Source organism: Anarhichas minor, unplaced genomic scaffold (genome assembly GCF_050575085.1).
Source record: "Anarhichas minor isolate MPS153535 unplaced genomic scaffold, ASM5057508v1 ptg000073l, whole genome shotgun sequence".
In the NCBI taxonomy this organism is placed as follows: domain Eukaryota; kingdom Metazoa; phylum Chordata; class Actinopteri; order Perciformes; family Anarhichadidae; genus Anarhichas; species Anarhichas minor.
In genome coordinates, this window is record NW_027466519.1 from 3,646,649 (window position 1) to 3,663,924 (window position 17,276).

A 17,276-nucleotide genomic window follows, 5' to 3' on the forward strand; every position below is an offset into this window, starting at 1 on the left:
AATGTGTGTTTCCTGGATCCTTGTCACCTGCCTGCCTGACCCTCTGCCTGATACTTTGACTTCTAAATTATTTGCCCAACACTTTTTGAAAAGTTTGCCTGTCCAGACTGCCTTCCTGGTTTTGACCCTTGCCTACCTAATGGCCTTTTAAGTTTTTGCAATTTCCCCATTAAATTACCAAACTGATCCTGCCTGCTTTCATCTGCCTTTGGCTCCTTCCCTTGTTACCTATATTCACCAGCTGTGACAAATGTAACAATACTCTTTTATAAGTATAATATGAAGTCCTGCATTCCAAATCTTAAGTAAAAGTATAATCAGTTACATGTTGTCATACAGTATGTTGAATTATTAGATTGTCCATTCTTTCACTTACAGTCAGGTAGTTCAGACTAGTGGTTTCCAACCTAGGGGCCGGGCCCCCTCCACAGGGACACAAGATGAATCTGAGAGGTCGTGAGATAACTATAGGAAAAACTACACAAACCTTTATTTATTCTTTGGACTTTTCTCTTTTCGCAGCGTTTTTGTGAAATAATGGGTCACTTATTAAAATTAAACTTTATTTTTTAAATGGGCCACTAGCCAAAACAATTAGGAACCCCTGATTTTAATCTTAAACAATGCATTGTATTATCGTCAGTACAAGTACCACAAAATTGTACTTAATCACAGTACATGGGTAAATATACGGACATACATTACACAGGTTTAAAGTCCAGCTGAGGAAGTGTTGCATGACATTTCTCATCTCTCTCTCTTTAAGCTAACAATATCACTACCCATCGTAAACTAATATTTCCATGCCCAAATTCATAGGTAAGCCAGCTTACAATGTTCTCACCATACTCATCAGATACATAATTGACTTTCACACATTAAACGCACATTACATTGACTTTTGTGCCATAAAACTTTAAATGGCACGCACATTACTCTTGCTAATTCATACAAATACTTATCTCCTGTCATCCATGATTCATATTCAACATTTGACTCAAAAAAGATCAAAAATCAAACAAGGCTTCTTAGAATTAAAGGATGTTTATTCTTCCAGCTGTAAAACTGTTGTGCAGTCAACCTTCATGTTAGTCCCTGACGATGGGGATATTCTGTATTTTCATGCTGCCCGATCAAAACTTTTAACCCTGTGTATCATACCAAATTAAGCTTTATCACAAATGACAAATTTCAGACTCATCATTGTTCTCTGTGCCACACGGTTGGTTGGATGGACCGCCTTCCAGTCAAGAAGAAGTGGTCATCTCATGTCATTCACTTATAAAGCTCTACTGTTGAAGCTTCCAAACTACCTCACATCTCTTCTCTCATTTAAATGAAGTAACTGCTTAACCTTAGATATCATGTAATACGCATAATAGGTTTTTATGATTCTTGTAACTGTTTTTAATTCCTGTCTTATTGTGTTCTTCTGTTTTGCTGAATGTTTCTTGTTCTGAGCTCTCTGTTGGAAAAGAGATCCGTATCTCAATGAGATGCCTGATTAAATAGAGATTACATTTAAAAAAATATTAATAATAATAAAGGTTGCATAATGACAGAAAACTATAATTTAGAATTTTAAAAGTATTATAAACAGTATAAAAAGGGTCCGGAAAATGGCGTCTGGTCTTACTAACATTTTTCTCCCACAGACTACCACAGATTAAGCAATATTAACAACTACAACTCAGTCTGACTCATGTAGCTTCTGAGGAATAATGCAACGGGTAGGTGGAGAGAAAGAGAGAGAGAGAGAGAGGAAGGAAGGAAGTGGTGAGGATGCTCTACAGTTGCTGCAGCACTTTGCTCCCCATCTCAACACAGTCGGTCAGTCTGCCACAGAGTTCACATCGGAGTATCACTGACCTGCAATCTTCACTGTGATCATACCACAATGCCCGTTAAGGTAAGAATGCAGAGAGCATACATTTCTGCCGAGCAGCTTTTCTTCCTGCCAACCCTACCATAAAGTGAGGATGGAGCCGCCTGTTTTACTTTTGTCTGTTTAACCCTAAGCTTGTAGGGTTTAGTGGTTTATTTCCTGTTGCGAATACAAATAATCATTATAGTGTCAGTTTGTGTGTCGTTCAGGAGGAAAATGGACTGATGATAGTATCACAAGAGGATAAAGGGCTCCACTTCCCTTAATGTCAGAGAGAGAAAGTAAAATGTCTGCAATAAGCTCGCAGTGGTTGTCAACGTTTACATGTATGCAAAAGAGCTGCAGTGTGCATGTCGAGCGAGTGTGCTAGTTTAAACATTCACCTAAGTACACCTGAGTTACATATAAACTACAGCCTATAGCTAAAACTAATGCAATCTTCAACAGCCCTGTGATAAATCCTCCTTTGTGATGGCCATAACGTTCAAAATGTTAAAGGTTCTAATGTTTTCAAAAGGTGTTGGTTCAACTTTACAGTCATTTTGGAAGCTGTATGTGGTTCTGTTGAACTGCATTGCATTATATTGAGAGGTGTCTATAATATTTAGAGTTATCCTCATTGATGGAATGATCGCGATAATATTAAGTTTATGTTAAAATGAAAGACCGTCTCCACTGACAATGGATTATGTTGTATTTTAAATGCTTTTCTTGTATTTTATTTAGTATTATTTAGCGGTCTTATATTAGGGTTGTTAATCAGCAATTAGCAGGCTAAGAATGAATGTTTTGTCATTGTTTTGTATGGGAAGCCATACAACTAATCTTTCTAATACGCTGACGGAAAGCTAATTTTCTTATGAATGGTTAATCCAACATGTTTTTAGCCACATTGAGCTGTTACGTCATTCTGTGTGATTTCAATATGTAAAGTGCTGCAGAGGAAACCTGAAATGAACTGTCAAAGACTCTACGTACATATAATTAATCCCATTCACTCTATAGCCACTAATCACAAAGTCTCTCTATGAAAAAGATTAAACTTTAGCAGGTTTGGTGATCTCTTCAGCCACTCAAGCACGCAAACGACGTGGAGAACTGAGTACCTCCTCATCATGAACCTCATGAAACAGTTTCATTCTCCCCGAGTCAGACCACAATTCCACATCCTGAGGCGGTTTTAATAAAATAAACAGGGGCTTGTCTGTTAGGATCTGCAGGTTTGTTCGAGACATAAGATGTTTTCCAAAGAACTTTTTATGTTTCACAAGCCAACATTTGTGTAATTTGAGCCAGTACAGGCCCTAAAGATAAACAAACAATTTAGGAAGAACACCTTCAGCACTCAGGTACTCTCTGTAATACCCAAGTAGCCAGGTAAATACAGCACGCGCATGGCGTTAGACGGGTTGCACAATTAGGTGCCAATATGTTCAGATAAATAACAATAATTCAAAATGATTAAAGGTTACTTGTGGAGTTCCTCAAGGCTCATTGTTAGGCCTATTATTGTTTATTTATGATTCAGTGTTTATGATAAATGATAGGTTGGCAAAACATAAACAAAAATGTTTTATTGTTGTAGATACTGTTTAATTTTTTCTGTGAATAATTTGAAACGATTTGAAACTGTGGAAAAGAATTGAAACTTCTTAAGAGTCTGTTCGACTACATCGGAATTTAAGCTACACTTAACACAACATCTTTGGCAACCTTTAGACAGATTTAGATAACATATAGGTGATGTTGAACTTATAAGTGATTATTAACAATAGACATTACTTCACGTAACACGTAAAAATAATCCAAATCCATTTTTTATACTTCAAAAGAGGGCCATAATTATTGACTTGGTAGATTTTAAAACTGCACAGTTCATGAGGTCAAAAACAAATGAGTCCCTGAAAGTATGCAGAAATTGTTTAAAATAGAAAAGTCAATGTGATTTTAGACAAATGTGCACGTTTCTTTATGGAAAAGCTGGCGAGGAACTAGATGTGAGGCACACTATATAAGTTTAAAGAAATCTTTAAACACAATGTAAAAAATGTAATAATGTAAAAGAAGAAAATGTCTGGCATTATGCAAAAAGGTGTAAAACAAAATTTTGTTGTTGCATTATTTTCTTTGCGGAACTAAACAGACGGAATAATATCAGTGCAATGTCGTAGGCAGACAAAAGATAAACAAAACAAATAGGACTTTACAGCTTTTTTGAGCGAAACAAACAATTTTTAAATACCACTTGTGGTTAGTTTCAACTGTACTGCTCCTTGATGAGTGCATTTTGCCAATACATGTACCTGATTGGTATAATAAGTCATCAATAAGTTTTAATTACCAATTAAAAGCATTTTGGACACTGATTTGGCCTCTGTAGATCCTGCAAGCCCCAGCAGCAGTGTCTTTATCTATAACGTGTTATTATTTATATAAACCTTTCTCGAGCTTCCAGAATGCTAGAATAAAGAAATGTTGACAAACTCCAGTTAAAGTTCATTTCCACGAGTTGTTTACATTGACTGACATTGAATCTATCCCCCTGCAAATGTATGACAGGAGGAAATGTTTTTAATTTCATGAACACATGGATTGTTCCAGCAATATTTCTGCAGACATACGTGAGCAACAACACACTAAGCCCTTTTTGCTTACTGTTATAAAACAGGGGAATTTGACATGTAATGGTTTTCCAATCCTTCCTAATGAGGATCAGGGGTTGTTGGGAGGGATTCTGGAGTTAAAGACTGAAACAAACACTGGTGGTCCCTCAGAACTCAGCAGTGCCCCGGACAGAGAGGTCTGCACATTTCAAGACTCTGTGAGTCATATGTGTTCTACAGACAAACTGTAGAAGAGATTGTTTTAAAAACTAAAATGCTAATGCACCTTGCACCTCAGAAGAGCAGGTTTTGACTAGGTGAAATAGGCTCTGCACTGACATTCATGCAAATGTTGCATGTTGTGTAACTCCTCTTCTCTCTAACTCACCTACACAGGAGCGGTGCACCTGGAAAATGCAGTTTCGGTAAAGCCTATTGGAGGTGAGTTACTGCGTCTGGTCATTCATCATTGTGAGGAAAGAAGGAAGTCAGCCTCACAGTTGGAGGAAGGACTGCTGAGCTTCCCTCTGATCAAGTTCTCTCAGTCTGAAAGATGTCAACTGCCACCGCAGACAGTGTAGGAAGAGGAAGCAAACCCTCTAAAGCGTCAAAGGATCATAAAAAGGTAAGCAGACGTCAGTATTAAGTCATGTAATGCTTTCCAAGGAAGGGAATATCTCAAAACATCCCCTGTTTTAAAGAAAGTGACTATTCCTTTTCCCAGAATCATTGCTGATATCAAAACAGAAAATAATTATGTAAAGTCATTCAAATACTAAGAACAACATATTACAGTGTATTGCACTGGACTTACCTACCTCCTAAATATTCATGAGACTGAGAATAAAAAACCTCTCAGTATATTTCATACTATAAGACAGGAAAACGTTTTTTTGTTCAGAAATGTGAAGAGGGAAAACAATCTTTCATTTCCTCGTATGAGAACACCACACCACACCTGCAGCTAAATGTTGTTTTTGTTGGTCAGTTATGTAACAGCTGTTTAGTGATGGAGGGGAAAGAGCGGTGATGAAAGAGATGATTGGGTTGATTATCTTCAGTTTCAATTTGTTGGAGGGAAATTACTTTATAAGATCAATGAAAAATGTCATGTACTGTACTTTTTTGTATCTAGCAATACTATATTAGGTACCTCATGCTTTGGTCAAATTGTCTCCGTATTAAAGTACTTTTCTGTTGTTGTTATCAGGGGCTTCTTGTCGACTTATTACCATCAAAACATTTGATTCTCTATTAACAAATAAATTTATTAATTATCACAAATGTTTTTTGTTTTGTTCTAGGAATGTAGATGTCAGTTTGTTAGTCAGTCCACCACTTTGGTCCAGACTGAAATATCTCAGCAGCTATGGATAAGGCCCACTATTGAACACTGGGCTCACACGATGAGCAACACAGCAACAAGCTACGAGTCATTTTCAATAGAAGCGGGTGACATGAAGCTACAAACTGACGCCCGAAAGGTTTAGTTTGTAGGCAGTTTGTGGCGTGACACGTAACAAAGTTGAGCTGGTCTCAATTGTCAATAGAAGAACTAGTTGATTCCTTTTTTTCAAACATATATGTTTTCGTCTTCCCATTCAGCCCACGGCAGCTGCCCTGAAAGGAGCCATTCAGCTGGGTATTGGTTATGCTGTGGGAAACCTCAGCTCTAAACCGGACAGAGATGTTCTCATGCAGGACTTCTCTGTGGTGGAGAGCGTGTTCCTGCCCAGGTAGGCCTCTCATTTTTACACTTTTTTTTGTTCACTGGTATCTAGACATTCAGAGAGTCTGGTTTTATTTGGTGAGGTTTTGAAATATCTGTCCCTGGTTCACCACAGCGAAAGGGAGGGGTAGGTTGTTGTGTTTGTACGGCTGGAAGAATTGAAACTTGGTCGTCTACATGTTTTTGCTCTGTCTTTAAATGATTTCCAACAGTTTTCAACAAAGAGCAATTTTTACATTTACAAAAGGAAAGACAAACTTATCTTACTGTTAACCTAAACAAATACTTTGTCATGCTTAATTTTACAGGTTCCTTTTTCAGGAAATTATTAAGATACTATGGAATCCATAAAATAAAATATGACCAACTATTTAACAAGCTTAATTGCATAAATACATACAGATGTAACCAGCATGCATACGTTTATCTTAATGTTAAGAAATAAAGGAAGTCACTTCTTTGGAAGTTTACAACCGGATTACCCTGCTTGTGGTTTGGTAGATAACCACACATTTCAGCAACTGGTCTTTTTCACAGCAGGCATTTTGACATCAAGCGTCGGTGTTACTAATAGCATTAACAATGGCTCTGGTCTATTCAAGTGTCCCAGTAAGCCATGACAGTGTGAAAGTGAGCCAGCATGAACAATAGCAGGACCCTGAAACTGAAGAAGATGAGTGGACTTTAGCCATCATTAATCATATCATTTACATCTGTGCCATGTGCAAATATCTTCTTTTTGTACACTGTTCTGTTATTGTGCATTGATATGTTTTTATTTTCCTAACGTACATACGTATATATTGTTCTGTTCTCCAGTGAGGGCAGCAACCTGACTCCAGCACATCACTACCCAGATTTCCGTCTGAAAACGTACGCACCGCTGGCCTTTCGCTACTTCAGAGAGCTGTTTGGCATCAAGCCAGACGACTATCTGGTCAGTGTGGAAATTCACAGCTTCATTCTGATTCAGCATGATGTGGCGGAAGTTTCTGTTGATGCGATTACAATACTTGATCCTGCTAAGACTGTTGCGTTGTTCTGAATTGCAGTACTCCATGTGTAACGAGCCACTGATCGAGCTGTCCAACCCCGGCGCCAGCAGTTCCTGGTTCTACCTCACCAGCGACGATGAGTTCATCATTAAGACGGTGCAGCACAAAGAGGCCGAGTTCCTGCAGAAGCTGCTTCCTGGTTACTACATGGTGAGTTCCTTCCTCAAACACAAACTCTCTCTCTCTGTGTTTACATGCACACCAGCGTATATTTTTAGCAAACATGCTAAAAGTGACATTTCGGACATAAAGGTGCACTGTGGCACAGAAGGCTCCATGATACAAGTCACATATTATGGGGAGTCCACCCCCGCCTGACACCAACTTATATCTTCAAACTTTCTATGTTATAGGAATAAAAGTCATCACAGTATAACCTAAACCTAATAACCTAATTTTACGTCATAAATTGTATATTTGTATGTTGTAACAACGTGCAAATATCTTTTTAAAACACTCAACCTTTCACGTTATGACATGATACTGCCAATGATGTGCTTTTGTAGTTAAAACTCGTTCCTTCCATTTGTTTGCACATTACTACATGCCTTTGTGTGGTAGCACCGGCAACTGTCGATCAATGGAAAAGCAGGAAAGCCGCTGCAGGAATATGTATTATATGTGCATCTTCTTCTTCTTGCACAAACAAGACTACTAATGGTCAAAAAACACTTCACAGGGCACCTCTAAAGTGAGAGATAAATGTAAAAATCCTTCACTTTTCCTCCTACCAACAATTTTTAAAATAATTGTCAACTTTCATGTGACCTAAATGCAGTTTGACTTGATTACAAGCTAAACAATAGCATTAGTAATGTCTTTACGTTTCTATTGAACATGTTATCCTGAAAGTTGTTTTCTTTGTCCTTGTAGAATCTGAATCAGAATCCGAGGACGTTGCTGCCCAAGTTCTACGGCCTCTACTGCATCCAGTGCAGCGGCGTCACCGTCCGCGTGGTGGTGATGAACAACGTGCTGCCGCGTGCCATGAAGATGCACTACATGTACGACCTGAAGGGTTCCTCGTACAAACGACGCGCCTCACGCAAAGAGCGCATCAAATCCTCGCCCACGTTCAAAGACCTGGACTTCCAGGAGATGCACGATGGCCTGCACTTCGACCCGGACACCTACAGTGCCCTGATGAAGACCCTGCAGAGGGACTGTCGGGTGTGTTCACATAACGGTCTTATATCTATTAGCAGTAGGTCATGATGTTGGTTTTCTGGGTAATGTCTGTTCCGTTCAAAGTGTCATCATATTTCAGCAACAGTGCAGAGTATCTCAGAGTCTGTTACCACAAGAAATTGAATTTAGTATGGGTGGTTTTTCAATGTGTACGCACAGCATATATACATTATTGTGTCCAAGTACAAGATTGTTACAAAGAGTCCAAAAGGAAAGCTCAATACAGTAGTTTCCTAACAGTGGGTTTAAATCTCTCAGCCTGAACTGAATTCGGCCAGTGATCAGGGCACCACTCCGCCCCCTTAGATAACATTATGCAACCATGAGCTGTTATCATGACCTCATTAGTGCCTGCCTGTTATTCCATTAGTGTGAAACAACAGTGGTCACTTGATAAAGGATTAACGGCCAATAGAGCGAAGCACCTGACTTGTATGAACAGGCTGTGCAGCTGGACTCCGGATCACGAAGTGGCCCGTCTGGGGTGTAACATGCTCTTATTGGGCCTCTTTGCATGACCTCAGTTACTGTATTAGGTAACACGGTGGAAAGTAAAGGCCTCTTTGTTTACAGGAGTTACTTCGTGACATCAGTGTTTAGTCAGAGGGATTGAGGATTATGTTGTGTTGTACTTTTGTTTTGCAGATCAAGGTTTAGCCCTTATAATTTGGACCAGCTTAGGTGTGGGACAGGTCAATATAAAGCTTGTTTAAGGTCAGAGGTCACGCTTGATGAGCTGTATCCCACACCTTCTGTATCCCATACTATTTTGTATGTCAGAAAAAGATTTAGTATGTCTCAATACATAGTATGCCAAATGCAGAATGTCAAAAATAACAGGATGTCCTTCTGCATCCTGTTGCATTTTGCAGTTTACCAGCATGCTTTTCTGGCTATTCTGACCCACAACCCTTGTTGCAGTGAGTATATGAGCAAGAGGGCATATACAAAATCTAACCATGAACATATGTGGTATTTTCTCACTGAAATAGATGTCATTATGCGTACTAAATATGTTTGATGCTGCCATTGAGGGACAGCTCGAGGATATTCTGACTAACAAAAAAATAAGCATTCAAATGAATTGTTAATGAAACGGGACAGGTTTGTCAGCCCCATTATGACTTTTTTTTGTTTGCTTTTGCTTACGTCCACTTTCCGTCTCTCGCCAGGTCCTTGAGAGCTTTAAGATCATGGACTACAGTCTCCTGCTGGGGATTCACGTTTCAGACCGCAAGCCGCTGAGCAGAGAAAGCCGATGTGACAGCAGGAAGGGACAGAAAGTCCTCTACTCCACCGCCCTCGAGTCCATCCAGGGGAACGCGAAGGCCCCAGAACCGGTGGCTGATGACGACACGTGAGAAAATGTTTTTCCTGTGTAAACACCATTTCTCTGGGGGCACGTAATACAGAAAAATACTGTTTTTTTAACGTCACAGCAGCTACCTGAAAGCTATTTTTGGTAACAGTCTTACAAACATATGGAAAGGTGTGTTTGATAGTGTGAAGTAAAGTAATATGCTTAAAAAACTCTCCAAACATTTAACTGTTGTTAAAGTTTGTATGAGGTCGGTCTCTTCTTCTGCTCTTTCTTCTGCTCTCTTACACAAACTGCTCTCCCATGAACAAAAGCTGACTGTTGAGAAGTTTGCCACAATAGTGTGATCCGGTCCAATTTGATTATGGGGATGACTTTCCTGCTGACAGCATTATAGCAACAATTTCAAGTTTTAAAAAAAGGTTTACTGTTAACTATTTCACCAAAATGAGAAAATTATAAATTCCATGACATTTCTGTTTTGTCATCAACTCATCTTTCTTTTTTTTTCAGATTGGGTGGAATTCCTGCCAAAAATAAAGATGAGAACCTTCTCATCTTTTTGGGAATCATCGACATCCTTCAGTCCTACAGGTGAGCTCACACTGTACACACCTTTAGTCTTTATTTATTCTCTCATGTGCACGGACACATTTCTTTATTTGGATACATTTTTTTAAACCAATTGTAATATTTAAATGAAATCACATTCAAATGTGTAAAATATTTCGTTTTGCCTAATTTAAGTATTCTGTATCAAACAATTAATTAGAAATAACATTTTAAAATGTTTTAAATGCTTTTAATCTATTTATTATTAAATCTTCAAGGTTCATCAAGAAGGTGGAACACTCCTGGAAAGCTCTTGTACATGACGGGGTACGTAACTGCACATCTGTGTGTTTTTATGTCCATACAACCGCGTTCATGTGTGTGTGTGTGTATCTGACGGCATTCTTTGCTTCTCAGGACACGGTGTCGGTTCACAGGCCCAGTTTTTATGCGGACAGATTTTTGAATTTCATGGGCTCGACCGTATTCAAAAAGATTCATCGTAAGTCGCTGAGCTAACACAACTGCTGTATTCTTCGTCCTGCATAAAGTGTGAGATTAGTGAAAAATAGCTCTTTCTTCGTGTCCCTCAGCCTTAAGAGGAGCGTCTTCAAGGAGGAAGAAGAATTCCTTCTATGTGGCAAAGTCTGCCTCTCAGGAGTTTCTGTCCCCACTGAAGGAAGAGAAGAAGGATGAGAAGAAGGCCCAGAGCTTGGACAACCTGGATGGAAACTGTAAGCGTAAGGAATGCTTTTCATGATATTCTCGTAGACATTTTTGTAATGTTTTAAGAGGAGGCTTTGCTTGATTTGCTTATTGATGATTTGCTTGTCACAACAGTTTACAGCTCCTCCAAGCAACCAGATCTCCTTCCGAGAGTTTCTCTTGAGTCCACAGGAAACGATGAGGAGGACATTGAAAACAGGTACGTTACACTTAAGTTCTGTATCTTTAGTCAGATTTCAAAGAATTGAGAAAGTTGAGAATGTTTGATTGCTTCACATTCACAAAAAGGCTGGAAGCCGGTATTGAACTGAGCAGTGACAATATAAAAAAAATATATTAGTTTTTTATTTGCATCCTTTACAGTCTATATGGAGGAATTTTTTTAATTTTTCTTGCAAAAGGGCTCATGTGGTCAAAATAAATACAAAATAAAAATTATATAAATGACTGTGGAGAACTGTGTATACTTCAATTTAATGTAATTCAGAAAGAAAAATCCTATTCTGAAATTCAGGTTTAATTGTATCCTTCATTTAACTTCAGGGTGACTAAAGTTGAGGGAAAAACACTGCATTAGTCATTTAAAATGGCCGTATGTTTACATTTTCCTTACAAACCAAATGTCATCAAAAGTGGAGCTATAGCGCAGAAAGTAACATTTTAGTTTGCTCATTTCTCTACACTACTGAATATTTTGTGTATTTCGATGCTGCAGTGAAGCCCGGCGAGCCTCCAGTTCAACAATCGCTCTGGACGATCCTCTGCCGTCTCTCAGCGAGAGCCAGTCAGACTCTGAACTGGACGTCTATTTGGTATGAAATGATTTTAAATACGTGGCATTGATCAATTGATCAATCATTCAACCTTCTCCTTTATTACCAGCAGACCCCACAGCAGAGTGGCTGAAACTCCTGAAGTGTTTTGCCTTGGTCTAAGTCATGATATCTTAAACTGAAGCATAAAGTCCTGCGAGCAAATGTTTTAACCTGTATTTCAAGACAGAAATGATGAGTTTTTGAAGGCCTGCTGGAAGAACTGATGTTCTAACACTTTCACACTGCTGTTGAAGCAATAGCCCAACGTGTCTTTCATTCGCTTTCCTACAGAGAGTTAGAGAAGATGGATACCCCTCTCATATTTCTGTGCTGGATATGAAGCTACACAGCAGTCGTTTAGCTTAGCAAAAAGACTGGAAGTAAAGGGGGAAACAGTTAACCAGGTTCCCCTTAAAGGTAAACTAATCTGCCTATACCAGCACCTCTTTAGTTCAATAATTATATTTCATTTGTTTAACCTGTACAAAAAACAAGTTTCTGAGAGAACTCATGGTGATAATAAGACTCCAGGAAGTCACTGCAATCCCCAAATTCAAACTCTAGCATTTAACTACAACTTGCTGTTTTTACACTTTGTGTTTTTTTATGCATTAAACTCACAAGATATAACTTAATTATTGAGTTTTAGAGGTGCTGGTAGGTGGATTTTGTGACCATTGGACAGAACCAGACTAGCTGTTTTCCCCTGCTTCCAGTCTTTGTGCTAAGCTAAGCTAACCAGCTGCTGGCTATCAATATTCTCATCTCGGTGCAAGAGAGCAAAACAGCGCATTTCCTAAATTCTCTGACTTTTGCACAACACCATCTGAAATGATCTCGATTTGTTTCTTTTGGGGTGAATAATGAGGTATTTATTAGTATCAGCTCTTCCCTCATTTTGACAGCTCTCACCTGTTTACTTACAATACAATTATCAAATGGTTATTTTTAACATATTAAGATTTTTTTTATTCTTGTAATATTACAACTGTATACTCATAACTTCATGACTTTTTCCCTAAAACGATTAGGACAGTGGGCCTCGTACTTTGTTGCACTAGTGTATTTGGTGACATCATTCATGATGAATCCAGGGGTCACTGGGTGTCTCTGCATTTTCAGCATCACACAGACTCACCCAGGGAACCCAGCTGGAGTTGAACAGTCGTTTGTGTCACAGCATCCACAAACTGTAAGCAGCCAATGACACCCATTTTGATTTTGTTATATATATTTTCGTTTGGAAAAATACAGTTTCTGCCTATGCATCAACAAAAAGCACAGGGGTCCTGATGATGACTCACATCAGCAGAAGACACTGAATAATCTTTTGCCGCTGTCCCAGCATGCAGCATGCGATTTGTCACGTCTTCCTGGAACTTTCTTCTTCGGTGGTGGTAGCGCTTGGGTACTAGAGGCCCCACTGGCATCCTGTGATGTCAATACTGCATGACTCAGCCGAGCAATGTCCCCAACCCCAACGCCCCTCAGTCCTTAAGTCTGTGTCAGCCTGAGAAACCTCCGTGAATCCCCTTTTCTACAGCACTTCTCTTACGTAACCACCAAATCCTCATTCGGGCTTATATGAAGCGATTCTTCAGCCCACATTAAGCAGTTCTACTCAGGCTCTGTGGGAAGCCTGCAGATGCTGGACTTAATCTGATCTGAAAGCCTCTGACAAAAAACTAAAGTACAGTGAGGGTTAAAGGGAAATCTAGGCCTTGGACTTCTCTGACAGCCATATGTCTTCTTGACTCTTATTTTTAACTGGTTCCCAGCTGTTTTTAACCTTTAACCAAAAAGGACCATAACAGTGTTTTTGCATATTTGACCCAATGAATCACTAATTACATACACTTTCCATTACTGCTGACCCTTTTCCCAAAGTTATCTTAGTGTTTTAAATATCAGAATATGTGTTTCCTTCCTCTCAGGCGGCCACTGGTTTTCAGTTATTTTAGTAAGGTATGAAAATCAACGTGTAAATACATGAAACTTGCTTGAGCATTAAAATATATATATGATATTCTCTTTGACGGTATCCCATGCATGTCTATGGAAACCATTTGCAGCCTGAAGGGGGAAAGAAATACTTAAAAAAAAAACTCCAACAAAACTTCTGCCCGACCCGACTAAACCCAGAGGACAAAGTTGAGACCAGAACCTGATCCGACGCCTAAAGCTATATTTTTGCTTTATATCATCTATTACTGACCATTAGCATGCCAGGCTAATGCAACATTTTCCCTCTTCCCACTCAGCATTGCATCTCTGTCAACACATGGCACGCATGGACACAGACGATTGAAACAGTCAAGACAGAGAAATTTCTTTATAAATCAACGAACCCTGAACCTGACCTGAGCCCTGATACCTTGTCAGGAGGCAGAATACCTCTCTTTTAGTTTTGCATGCTACTTTTGTCCTGCACCTTTTCACAACTGGGATTGGATGTGCTCACAATCTAGTGTTTTTGCTTTGAATAATTGGGCTGCTAAATCATCCAAAAACAGCTTGTTTGAATTGAATTGTTTGACTCTCCAAATAGAAATAACAATGTCTCTTCAAACATTTTGCCTTGTGTAAATGTTCTAGTGTTAATTTGTTTGACTCTAAACACCAACTGTTGTGCTTTGGTACCTAAATGACAAAAGGGAACTAATAACCTTTCTTTGTTTTCTAGTGAGGAGCCACCTGGACTTCTGACCTTTGACCTCCCAGTCCCACAGTGTCGAGACATCAGGACCCCACAGCAGTGTAAATGTGACACAAACTACAAGCAGTAACATGTTGATGTCAGTTTCACCACTGTGAGCATCACCTTGTGCCTCTATGACTTTCCTTTTTTAGTCAAAGTACATATGCCAAATCACTGGCTCTTGATTAGAAATCCCATGAATAAGAGATGGGGATACAGTTTGTGTTTCTGTGTGTTAAGCTCACTGAACCACTGTATTACTATAAAACACTATGATGCCGTTTCCTCTCTTGTTATTTGCACTTTGCTGCTAATTTAACAGTGCTAACAAAGAAAATTGAGTTTGACCTCCCCTCTTGGATGTCTGAATTGCCGTGCAAATGTTCTCAGCGGCTGGATCCCTGAGGAAATAGATTGTCTTGTAATTTAATCAGCTACAGGGGAAAAACTTCTGTTGTTTTTAAATCATATAATTACATAGAGTCGATTTGAGATCATTCAGGAGTCAGGAATCTGAATGAAAGATTCTTCTGTTGAGACATTCAAATATGAGTAAAACAGAGTTTATACCCTGATAAACTTTATGTGTAACTCATTTTAGAATCCCAATTTGCATAAAACAATAAATTTATATTACAATAGACAATTATTAATTTGTTCTATTTTCAAGCATGTAGAATCCGCTGCGTTCCTGTGTCATTACTAGAGAATGAACATTTCATCTTCACTGGGATTTATTAAAACTAATGCCTGCTTTCAACTGTTTTGAATCCTGGAGGTAAATAATGACCATATTGTACTTTTATCAACTGTCTTCTTTTTGCCTTCAAATGTTTGTAAATCTGTGCTTTTATGTGATTTATAGGCCCACAACTGTATTATAGCAATACTTTGAACTTGTATCTGTGAAATAAATTCATAAATTATGTTCCTATATCTTCACTCTTTTTTGAGAATTAATATTTAGTGTACATGTATACCCAACAAATCACTGCAGTATCTGTAATGAAAATGAAACGCTAACATCAGTTGCCATATTATATTTAAACACAAGGGGGCGCAGAAATGATACAATCATATGAGGATACATAGGTGGTGAATCTAAGGTTTGCCTGTACTTTGCATTTTATGCACGTGTTTCCTGTTCACTACTGCATACTGTGGATCACATGAGCTCTCTTTGGTTCGCAGGCCGACTGCTTGATAAAATTACCGATTCGATTCAATTTAATATCTGATGTGCAGTAATGTCCTGTGTCCGTCTTCACCCACTGGTGGCTTTACAGAGCAGAGTGTGAAGCCAACACTGCAGGTTTAGAGGATTTAGGTTAAATCTGATTTAGATCAAAACATCTGTAGTCGGCACTTAAACTGCGGATTTACATTTTGTGAAACTTAAAACTTTAAAACACATTTATCTACATTACTGAATAATTTGTTCAGGGATTTAATTTGTGTATCTGTTTCTCCTCTGAACCATAGTATTTCATCAGATCAACTTTTACTCAAATTCACTACATGATACTGTGGCTGGTTTGAGAATCAGAGCTGTTGCCGACTCGAGTTTCATTCTGACAGTGTTACCAGCTTTTACTGGGCTTCTCTGTTGTCCAGGGTCTTAACCTGAACAGGTTAAACCAGTCAGACGAGCACGGAAATCCAAGCCCACCGGTCGCTTTTGTATCATGTTCACATGAGTAATATAGTAAACAATAGAGTACATGTGTGCGCATGGTGGCACCATTTGGTTGATGAATATTGCCACTATCAGTGAGTATTTGCATTGGTATTCAAAGTGATTTGTAAGAAGAAAGAAAACAAGTTGAGAAACTGAGGTGAAGAGGAAAGAAAGATATTAATTATTATCATGTTTATCATTCATTGTTTGAATCAATTTTATTTATGGACTAGAACATTCTTCTTTTGCCCATTTAAGGATCAATAAATTAAATACCTGTATTCTAAACAGGTTATTGACGGTTTGTTTTTGTTGTTTTGTTTGTCCAGTTAGATATAAATTAATAAAATGCTTTATAACATGTCACCTGTGGTCCTCTATCTGTGAAACACATGTGAAAACGTCAAATTCTGTAGAGGAAGTGATAATACCACCATTTCATTTATTAGAAAATGTCACCATGACATTTTTTTTCTCGATTTTTTTTATTGTATTTTAATTTTACGTTGTTGCTGTCATTATTTTCAAATAATATATAAGTTTCCGGCCACCCCCAACAAGTTATTTGTTAATTACTGGTGTTAATTACAGATTCCCCATTAGTCTTGGATGAAGAGCAGTAGCTTTGTGATACATTTTCTAGTACAGAAGATTCAAAAGCCTTTTTTGTTACGATCTGATTTGTCGTTAGTAAACTGAGTCATCGTGTCACGTTCAGGTTACAGGATGGGTGACTCAGTAGAATGTCACCACCTTCCGCACCCACAGGGAGTCACATGTTGAAACTACAGTTGTGGCTGCAGCCCTGCACACAGCACACCTGCTGTTGGTAAAACACGCCCACATACCTGCGAGAACCAGGAAGTGGCATTTTCTTTTAGACCAGACGAAACCGAAATACTAACCAGAGTTTCGTCCCGTTGTAATCCTCATCGTCCTCTGCATCCTTCACTTCCATCCTAACTTTTCGACTTAATCTGCTCTGGACACATAAAAAAACAGGAAACAGACGGAGTTTCACCTGGTAAG

The 17,276-nt window shown here is 38.7% G+C and overlaps 1 protein-coding gene across 3 annotated transcripts; it reads left to right on the plus strand.

Moving 5' to 3' along the window:
* The first annotated feature begins 1,811 nt into the window (after positions 1 to 1,811).
* pip5k1ba (phosphatidylinositol-4-phosphate 5-kinase, type I, beta a) lies at positions 1,812 to 15,503 on the plus strand. Of its 3 annotated transcripts, none has more exons than XM_076079528.1 (15): positions 1,812 to 1,909; positions 4,885 to 5,113; positions 6,094 to 6,224; positions 7,037 to 7,154; positions 7,270 to 7,422; positions 8,146 to 8,442; positions 9,633 to 9,817; positions 10,292 to 10,372; positions 10,609 to 10,657; positions 10,748 to 10,832; positions 10,924 to 11,070; positions 11,171 to 11,255; positions 11,772 to 11,868; positions 12,994 to 13,063; positions 14,555 to 15,503. In XM_076079528.1, the coding sequence occupies exons 2-14, from the start codon at positions 5,042 to 5,044 to the stop codon at positions 13,030 to 13,032; spliced, it is 1,539 nt and encodes a 512-aa protein (XP_075935643.1). In that variant the 5' UTR covers positions 1,812 to 1,909; positions 4,885 to 5,041; the 3' UTR covers positions 13,033 to 13,063; positions 14,555 to 15,503. The 3 variants fall into 3 exon arrangements, with proteins under 3 accessions (XP_075935643.1, XP_075935644.1, XP_075935645.1); XM_076079529.1 differs by having other exon boundaries at positions 10,924 to 11,064; XM_076079530.1 differs by lacking the exon at positions 12,994 to 13,063.
* The last annotated feature ends 1,773 nt before the right edge of the window (positions 15,504 to 17,276 follow it).